This window comes from Cydia fagiglandana, chromosome 16, assembly GCF_963556715.1.
Source record: "Cydia fagiglandana chromosome 16, ilCydFagi1.1, whole genome shotgun sequence".
Lineage (NCBI taxonomy): Eukaryota > Metazoa > Arthropoda > Insecta > Lepidoptera > Tortricidae > Cydia > Cydia fagiglandana.
The window spans coordinates 2,524,350-2,534,820 of NC_085947.1; the positions used below are offsets into that span (position 1 = coordinate 2,524,350).

Here is a 10,471-nt window from a genome sequence, read left to right on the forward strand (position 1 = left end):
AAATGCGAAAAAAAAGATTTTTATTTTATTATTGTGGTAAAATCGTCATTTTTACGATATATTTTATTCTTGGTAAGCACTAGTAAATTGGTAAGCACTAGTAAAAATCCGCAACATGGCAAAGGCTACCTAAAGTTAGACCAAGAAAAGTCTGCAGCGATTTTGATAGCCGGTAGATAGATAGAGATAGAGATAGACAGATTGATAGATAGACAGATTGATAGAATGCCGTGCAGTGTCATTTTAAACGTCAAACTTCTATGAAATTATGGCGTATAAATAACGCACTGTGTGGGCTATCAAAATCGCTGCAGACTTTTCTTGGTTTAACTCTAGAATCTTGTCAAGGTATAAATATTTTACAATTTTCAACCACCGTCCATGCAACAAACTTTGCAACTATCACTCAGTAACATCTCAAAGCTTCTAAAGCACATTTAAAGAGGATCGTATTTTCAGAGGAACCCATGACAAAGCCCGAGCTCACTGCAACACGTGTACGTAATGCGAGACCGTGTAAAGCGCGGGGAAATCTGATTTGTAATCACCGCCTCGGAAGGCAGGTATTCTGTGCTTTCCTTTTTTTATCACGTTGGTGGATTCTTTTGGCCTTGGTACAATAGGTCCAGCCAATGAACGTTTGCTACATGTACAGACACCAATTATGAAGCACAATGGCGGATTTACAATCTTTGCTGCCCTAGGCCCCAGGCTCTGTAGCCGCCCCTTTCTCAGCATCATATTGACTACATTTTGAGTTATTTCTTGTTTAATCACCGAATTTTTTGTCACAATTTTTCGCCTCTAATATCTTGCCGCCCTAATAAGCCCGGGCCTACTTGGTCTTAGGGCAAATCCGCCACTGATAAAGCGTTCACAAAGAATACGGTCACCACACTTGTAAATTTCGAGCAACACAACTGAGTTGTATTCTCTATCCCATTTTGTACAGTCACGCTCCGCGATTTTTACACCATTTATGCTCCTAGTTGAATGGTGTTGGGGATAGGGTCTCGCCGCGGCGAAATGGTGAACACAGTAGAACTTTTAACAACTTATATTTGGCTAAGACACACAAAGTACACAAAAATAGAGAACTCAAAATGACAGTTATGTGCGTACGTGCGCTCGCGCGGATAGCATGGACCGACTGACTTGTCATACGGCGCACATACATAACTATAGAATAGCGGGTCGCGGCCGCCGTTAAAACTACCCTTAAGTTTAGGTTTCTTAATCTACCTAATTATATATTAAAACAACATTTAGCAATATAAAATATCAAAATATGAGCACGTCGCTAACATTTCCCCACCCTGAGTGCTGACTCAGCACTCAATACCTACTGGAATACGAGCGACGCGCGAAGCAGAACGTTTCAAGGTTCCAGACTTAGTTTTTACCTCGACCACCCTTATGCGGCCGTCTCTGCCAGGGTAGACTTGCTGGATAACGCCTTTCATCCACACGTTCCTCTGCGCAGCGGGATCTACAATGAGAACAAAATCACCTACCTGTAGTGGCTTTTGCTCTTGGGTCCATTTGGTTCTCGGTATGAGATCTGGCAAAATCTCCTTGACCCACCGTGTCCAGTACATGTCGGCGAGCCTTTGAGACTTACGCCACTGCTTTCGAGAAAAGAGATCGGAGTCATCGAAACTCCCTACGACAGGTAAGTTTGACGCTTGCCCCATAATCAGAAAATGATTAGGTGTAAGCGTCTCTTCGCTGCCAGGCTCCACAGAGACATGGGTGAGCGGACGCCCATTCACCATGTTCTCCACCTCGGTCATCAAGGTGGAAAGTACCTCGTCTCTAGGGGCGCGCTCCTTCAGGATTACCTTTAACGACGTCTTCACACTCCTGATCAGACGTTCCCACGCCCCACCCCAGTGTGGGCTGGCGGGGGGAATAAAAGTCCATTGTACTCCGTAATTAACACCTTTATTTTTCAGGTCCTCCTCATCCAGTTCCTGCAGTGATCTTTTTAACTCCGTGTCAGCGCCGCGTAAGTTTGTCCCATTGTCACTGAATAGGTACTTAGGCCATCCACGTCTCGCCGCCATACGCCGAAGAGCCATGATCAGCGAGTCAGAGGTAAGTGAATGAACAAGTTCCAGGTGTATCGCCCGCAGCGTAAGACAAGTGAACAGTACCCCGTATCTCAGTTCGTGGCGCCTCCCGACGGTCACCTCCATCGGCCCGAACAGGTCAAGGCCGCAGTACGTGAAGGGACGCTGGTGATGCGCAAGGCGCGCCTCCGGTAAGTTTCCCATTCTAGGTACCTCCGGTTTAGCCTTCTTAATGCGACCAACAACACAACCGGCTACTACAGATTTCACTGTAGGACGTAGTTTAAATAACCAGTATTTTTGTTTCAGGTCATTCACGACTCCCTCGTGGTTTCCATGCGCGGCCTTCTCGTGATAACTTCTTACCAGCAGTCTAGACACCGCATGCTTACCGTCGAGTATAATAGGCCTCTTTGTTTCCAGCGCAACATCTGCTGCGGCATCTATACGGCCACCGCATCGGAGAAGTCCGTTTTCATCTAAAAACGGCGATAAATGACGGAGTTTACTACTGCGGTCCAAAATGTTGCCATTCCTTATGGCGGCTATGTCGTCACCGAATGACTCCTGCTGCGCTTGTTTTAGCAGCAGTTGCTCAGCTCGCGCCATCAGCGCACAGTCAATGTCCGCAGAACGATGTTTGCATCTCTCGATGAATTTTAAAACAGCTGCCGTCGCCCTCTGCAAGCGCAGCCATGAAGAGAATCGCGTGACGTCCGGCACAGGTAAGTCATCACTTTTGCTATGAACTATATTAATATACTCTAAAGTAAGTTCATTTATTTCAGGGCTCACCGTATCACTCGGCCACTGCGATTCGTCGGCGTGAAGAAACTCCGGACCATAAAGCCACTCGTTCTTAAATATGGAGTCATCATAAACCTCTCTTGTAGCTACATCGGCAATGTTTAACTTGGTAGGTATATAACGCCATTCATTGACGCGCGATAACTCGTCTATTTCGCCCAACCGGTTTGCAATGAATATATTGTAGCTGCGGGTATCATTCCGGAGCCAATGCAAAACACACGCCGAGTCGCACCAGAAGTACCGTTGCGCTGTAGTTACCTTATGTTCGCGCAGCACACTGTCGGCCAATCTCGCTGCCAGTAATGCGCCTTGAAGTTCACATCTGTTTATGGTCAACGGCTTAACAGGTGTGACCTTGCATTTACTGGCAACAAAGGCCACATATATCTGCCCATTTGATTCCCATCTCCAATACGCTACAGCACACATAGCCTTCGAAGATGAATCCGAAAACAAATGCAGTTGCAAGTTATTATAATTATTTATAGTACTTACACTTGCAGCAATCGCGCTCGTAGTCGATCTCGGCCCGGAGTGCGGCGTAGCGGGACGCGTAGCAGTCGTAGCGCTCGTCGTAGCACCGGTATTGTTCGCAGCGGGTGAGCCTCGTTCCGTCTCGCTCGCACCTATGGATGCTTTCTGATACCATCTAGGTATGCGCATGCGACCTATTAATTGTAATAAATCGAGCCACTTTACCCACCTAGTGTAGATATCGTCGGGAATTTCTTCATCCCAGCCAGTGGCCGATCGCCACGTATCCTGGAGCATGATTTTACCCTGTATAGTAAAAGGTGCCAAAAATCCAAATACATCAAAAATAGACATGACTACTTTTAACATAATCCTTTTAGTAGGCCTTTGGTGGCCTAAAACAATCTGCTCAGGAATACGTTTAAGCGATACGTCAAACCCTAGCTCGTCCGTGGCAGGGAACCAGATGAGTCCGAGCGTCCGCTCGCCCTCGAACTGCTGATCCATTTTAAACTTTACAGCAGCAGTACCGAGAGTTTCATTTGGCACGCTGTCGAGCACAGATGTACTATTGCTCGTCCAATTGCGAATCTCGAACCCACCTTCTGCGTGTATTTTTGATATTGTACTGACCATTTTTACTGCTGTCTCCTCGTCTGGCAAACTCTGAATGTAGTCGTCTGCGTAGTGAGAGTTGCAGATCGCGTCGACTGCAGCCGGCTCGGTGTGCTCGTGGCGCAGCGCATTTTTATTTTTAATGAACTGCGCGACAAACGGCGAGCATTTTGCACCGAATATTAGGGATGTCATTACGTACGTTTTGACGGGTTCCGCAGGGTTGTCCCGCCAAAGAAATCTCAGGGCGTCTTGATCTTGTTGGTGGATCTGGATGCGTAGAAACATATCTTTTATGTCTCCGGATACTGCGATACGATTTTCCCTAAAGCGCAGCATGATTCCCCAGAGAGACGTCAGTAGATCCGGACCCTTGAGCAGATAGTCGTTTAAACACGAACCCGCGGAACTATCTGCAGCGTCAAAGACCAGCCTTAACTTTTTTTTATTAGGGTTGTCCACGCCAAAGTGAGCCAAATGAAATGTCTTTGGCGTGCGCTGAGTGTCCGTTAGTTCCCTGGCAAAATTATTAGAAAATAAATGTTGTACTCGCTCGGCGTACCTGTTAGCATATTCAGAGTCCCTGGCCATCTTACGCTCGACTCCTTTTAGCCTATTTAATGCATGCGGCAGAGTGTCAGGCATCGAGCAGTCTGGATCCTTCCATGGTAAGCCCACGCGCCACCTTCCATTAATGAGTTGAGCGGTACGCTCAAGGTGTTCGACAGCCCTAACGTCGTCCTTATTCTGGCGAGGCTTACCTGCCACTCCTACGGAGTCCACCTCGAACGCGCGTCGTACCTCTTCATGCAAGTCCTGCAGCGCGCGCTGTTCGCTCCGGTCGCCCGCCGTCATCGGCGGCGCGCCCACCAGCAGCGTGCAGTGCACCGGCCCAGCGCTCGCCCCGCGCGTCGCTCCCGACACACGAATTTTACCATGAATACACCACCCTAAAGGAGAAAGTGTTGCGTACGGCGGCTCATATAATTTACCTGACAATATTTTCAATGGCATAATTAAATGATAATTGTCCTGCCCAATTAACATTTCTGGCTTAGTAACAACATTTTTAAGTTCGCTCTGTATTGCATTTAAATACTGATATTTACTACAATCAACAAGAGATAAGTCTTGCTCAGGTAAACATAACTCATTAACACTTCGTGCTCTAATAGAATGAACCTTATTGTCCTTATCATAAAGCTCCAACTTCACCACTGTGCTATCACATGTTACGTCACTTTGTTTCCACGGACCGCACACGTGCATAGATTCGCGAAGCCCGGTAAGTCCTGCGCGCTGAGCTAATTTAGCACTTATCACCGTTACTGAAGAACAATCGTCAAGCATTGCACTACATTCAATAACGTTGCCGTTTTTTGCACGAATACGTACGGGGACAGTTTTAAGTAGAACTCTGTTGCTACTCGCGGTGACACAGTTCACTACTTCCGGTGTAGGTGCATCAGCTGATCGCGGCGCAGGCTCATGGACCTCGCCGGCGCTCACCTCCTGACGATTCTTGTTATCGAAGTGCAGAAGTCTGTGATGCATCCCGCCGCAGTCGTCCTTATCGCACACCGGCGCAGGGCATGTTTCTCTCTCATGGCGTGAATCTAAGCATTTAAAGCATATTCCATTGCGTTTAACATACTGCCACCGCACCTTACGTAATGCCCGCTTAAATGGCTTACATTCGGACAGATTATGATTTGGCTGAGCGCGGCAAAAATGACACTTATCAGTCTGATCGGTTTTCTTGCCACTTTGTCGTTCGGTTTGTAATAAAATAGCTTGCGGTCGAACATTATCGTGTTGTTTTGACTTTTGTTGCTCGGGTCGATGACTTTGCAGGTGCATATTAGCAGTTGTAGCTATCTTCACAGCTTCCGTATTTAGAAAATCGGACATAATGCTTAAGCGTGATTTAGTACCGGCTTTGATTAACGGGTAACTAAAATCAGACCACTTGGACACGAGCACTGTGGGAAGTTTAGATATAAGTAGTGGAACAATACTTAGTCCCTGGACGTATTCTTCGCGTCCCACTACTTTCACGGCTTCGACGAAGTTTTGTATCTTTATAGAAAAGTTAATAATGTCTTTTTGGTACTCTGAAGACATAGGCGGCAGCTTTCTTATATCCTGCACGAGTCTGCTAATTATGTATTCCGGATCACCGTGACGTAGCTCTAGCGTAGCCATTATGCGTTCAGGTGAAGCAGCACTCATGAGCAGAGCTGATGCTGTTTCCTTGGCAGCTCCGCGCAGACACTTTCGCAGCCTCCAGAGGTTTTCTTTTGGACTAAAGTTGCACACGTCTGTCGACTCTTCGTACGCCTTCTTAAAATGCAGCCACTCGAGTGGATCTCCAGAATATTCAGGTAAATCCCGCGGCGTACAAATACGGCTCAGTAAGTTGGCGTTTGGTTTGTTGTGGACGGAGGCAACGGTCAGGTTCTTCACGGCAGCGGCCAGTAGCTGGATTGTCCCATCAGAGGAGCCGGCGACGGGTGCCGCCGACTGGTGCAGGTCGCCCGTATCTGGACCATCGAGGGGGGCGGGCTGCGACTTCTCCAGCTCTTTTTCGCTGTGTTCCATCCACTGTTCCACATCAGGACGTGTACCATACTCGCTAGCTTGTGGACTGTAAATACTATTATTACCATCTTCTAAATCGGCTAGGTCGGCCTCTAGCTCTTTATCTATAAGTTGCATCCTAATTTCAGCCTTTTTTCTTTCAGCCTCCAATTGTAACCTCTTTCTTTGTGCCAGCACAGACGACGACACTGACCGTTTTGATTCAGATTTGCATGAAACGGGTAATGGCGGCGGCGCGGATAACGGTTTCGACGCACTGCATGATGGCGGCTGTACTTTGACCGGCGCGGCAAATAACTTAGGTTCCGATTTCACACTATTTATTTTAGGCGTTCGAAACTGGCTGGGTCCTGGCTGTTGTTCAGGCTGTTCTTCCAACTTGGATGCGCTATCCTCCATCTGTAGCTGCTCGCGTTCTTTTCGTGCGGTACGACGAGTTTTTACCATAACGGTACGCGGCGGCGTGTGGAACATGCGTAGATTCGGCTCGAAGACCACTTGTTGGGGATAGGGTCTCGCCGCGGCGAAATGGTGAACACAGTAGAACTTTTAACAACTTATATTTGGCTAAGACACACAAAGTACACAAAAATAGAGAACTCAAAATGACAGTTATGTGCGTACGTGCGCTCGCGCGGATAGCATGGACCGACTGACTTGTCATACGGCGCACATACATAACTATAGAATAGCGGGTCGCGGCCGCCGTTAAAACTACCCTTAAGTTTAGGTTTCTTAATCTACCTAATTATATATTAAAACAACATTTAGCAATATAAAATATCAAAATATGAGCACGTCGCTAACAAATGGGTTGTTCTATAAGTAAGCTATGGAATGTACAAATCAGCTAGAACCCTAAATAGCGCAACAAACACGGAGCGTGACTATAATGCAAACTGAGTACCTGCACACTGAGTTGGTAGTAAAGTTTTCTTTACTATAATTTCCACCCACAGATTTAATGCTTTAAGTCGTATTTACCAAATCAGTAATATATTTCATTAAAGGAAAGATTTGGCTGATGCTAACATGCCTATAACAAAACAGGAACGTCGTGTTTTCATTAAAAATCGAACGAATGCACATACTACCCGTCTTTCGTGCTGCACACTCGGCAACTCGTGAGGCCCCGAGCTTGTCTGCGGTAGCTCTTTGAAACCCGTTAGTTTTTGTACATTTTGTTGCAAGTTTTTAAAGACACTATAGACAAGACAATTAAGACAGTAAAGTTAGACCAAGAAAAGTCTGCAATGATTTTGATAGCACACGCAGTGCAAGGCATTATTTTGAACGTCAAACTTCAAAAAAAAATCACAATAGTTTATTGATACAGTGAAACTTATGATCAAACAAGGTAAGGTAAACTTATTCTAGTTAAGCACTGCTAAAGTAGTTGCAAGATATGAAAATTGCCCGTGATACCTGCACTAGGCTATGCCTGTCTCGCAGGATGGCACTTTTTCTAGTTTGCCAGTTTTGATTGATTACATTAGGCGCTAAAGAATCTATCAGTATAATAAAATATATATCAGTATAATGATATATAATGAAATAATCAATATAATCTATCATCTAAATTAACAAAATGCATACCCTACAGTCTACTACTAAGAGTATACTGCAATTTTTGTGTCTACTATCACACCAACTTTAAATGAACTTCTATGAAACTATATGACGTATTTCCTAACATTTGCAATGCGTATGCTATAAAAATCGTTGCAGACTTTTCTTGGTCTAACTTAAGCAGTATTGAGTTAACCATAGTCTTAACTGTAATCTGTAACAAACCAGAAACAATTTTCACATCACTTATCCCGGAAAGGGCTTTTTCTCTTTTTCTTCCCTACTAAGAGGGATCAAAGTGGCACTTTTCTTGTCTGCTGGGAGGGATCAAAGTTACTTTCCTGTACTAGTACAATTTTTTTTCTACCTTTTTTTTTAAGCTTAAATATTTTTTAAAACAGAATAATTTCCTCATAGTGACGTGAAAAGCAGTATGTGTCACATGGTAGCATAATTATTTCCACCTTGGTCGTTAACACTTGAATCCCTGACTACGCTCAATATGTAATTTTGATCCCTTGTGACATACCTACGGCGCAATTCGGGAAATAAATTAGAGAATCACCAGATATGAAATAGTAATATGTAGATCTAGATGATATGTGACGTCCCACGGGTGAAGGTAATAGTACATTATTGTCGAGGCTCGGAAGTAGCTACTTGCAGGCTGAGGATTCGTTTTAAACGGACGACCTTGGGAGTCCGTTTAATTGAATCCGAAGCCAGCAAGTAGCCTTCCAGCCGAGTCATATATAGTGCTTTTCTCAAAAATGGTGCAAGAAATATAAATATCATAGAAATATTTTACAAAAGCAACGTTCTTCCGTATATATTTTCACAGAGAAAAGCCGTTGCCGCCTTTTTATTTTTTTAATAAAAAAATAGAAGTGTATTTTTCTGCCAAAAATACGCCAACCTATTTGAGACACCTAAATAGTCGCGGTACTAATCATCTGTTTGGCTGTTTATTGGGCCTGTGCCTTCATTTGATATGGCCATTTCAACTTTTAAAAAGTTTGGAACTCGACAAATAATGGAATTTGTATGCAACATTGCAGTCCCAAAATCGAGACTGCAATGTTTTTAACTTTTTAATTTTTGACTAACCATAAACTACGCGCTTCGCGACCGATTTTTTAGACGGCAAAGTCGACTTTGCCGTCCATTTTTGAGAAAAATATCTTTACTATTTCATATCTAGGGAATCTCTAATTCATTTCCCGATTTCCGCCGTTTATCTATTAAGTAGGTACTATTACAAACGAGTAGTATTGTGCTTATACTTCATCATTCATCATCATCATCATTTCAGCCTATTTACGTCCCACTGCTGAGCACAGGCTTCCTCTCATGGGCGAGAGGGCTTGGGCTATAGTCCCCACGCTAGCCCAATGCGGATTGGGGACTTCACATACACCTATGAATTTCTTCGCAGATGTATGCAGGTTTCCTCACGATGTTTTCCTTCACCGAAAAGCTAGTGGTAAATATCAAATGATATTTCGTACATAAGTTCCGAAAAACTCATTGGTACGAGCCAGGATTTGAACCCGCGACCTCCGGATTGAAAGTCAGACGTCATATCCACTCGGCCACCACTGCTTATACTTCAATGGTAGGTAATACGCTATTCTTCCGTCGAACTCCTTCGAGTCGGTCTCAATGGCTGGATTTCCTGACGAAAGTTCTCCGACTTGACAAATAGCAGCAGAACTCGTCTCGATGCGATCGTCTATTGATCTTTGTAGAATCTGCTTTGGAAATCACGGTGCACAGAATAGGGGACCTGCAATTGCGTACAGAATGATCACTGTAAACTCAACTGTAATATTCATTTCAATACAGTTTAGTCAACTATAATGAAATTGACCAATCACAGCTCGCCGCGGTCAAATGGATGAAACAAAACCTATCTATTAAATTCAAAATTCAAAAATCCTCTTACCCTAAGTAATCTTAAGATTTTAAACAATTTTATGCCAAAAATAATAAATAAATATTATAGGACCTTCTTACACAGATTTACCACAGTAAGTTCAAGAATGCTTGTGTTGTGGGTACTCAGACAGCGATATTATATAATATATAAATACTTATGTAGGTATTACATAGAAAACAACCATGATTGAAAAATGTCAAAATACTAATTTTAAGTAAAAACAAAATATTACTTTGCTAATCCGCGAAAAGATCATCATCATCATCATCATCTCCTCCTAGCCGTTTTCGGCTACAGCGACTGCTATGCTACAGCTGAGAGCGTCGCTGGTGCGCTCTCAGGTGACTGACGTAGCCAATCCTTGCAGCAAATGTGCGAAAAGATAACGTGC

General features: G+C 44.2%; 1 protein-coding gene across 1 annotated transcript; it reads right to left on the reverse strand.

Moving 5' to 3' along the window:
* Positions 1 to 1,328: 1,328 nt before the first annotated feature.
* LOC134672147 (uncharacterized) lies at positions 1,329 to 5,459 on the reverse strand. Its single transcript, XM_063530051.1, has one exon. The coding sequence runs from the start codon at positions 5,319 to 5,321 to the stop codon at positions 1,329 to 1,331; it is 3,993 nt and encodes a 1,330-aa protein (XP_063386121.1). The 5' UTR covers positions 5,322 to 5,459.
* Positions 5,460 to 10,471: the final 5,012 nt, after the last annotated feature.

Bases quoted from the DNA above. Each gene is read 5' to 3' on its own strand.
- LOC134672147 (XM_063530051.1), bottom strand. From the start codon at position 5,321: ATGCTTGACGATTGTTCTTCAGTAACGGTGATAAGTGCTAAATTAGCT.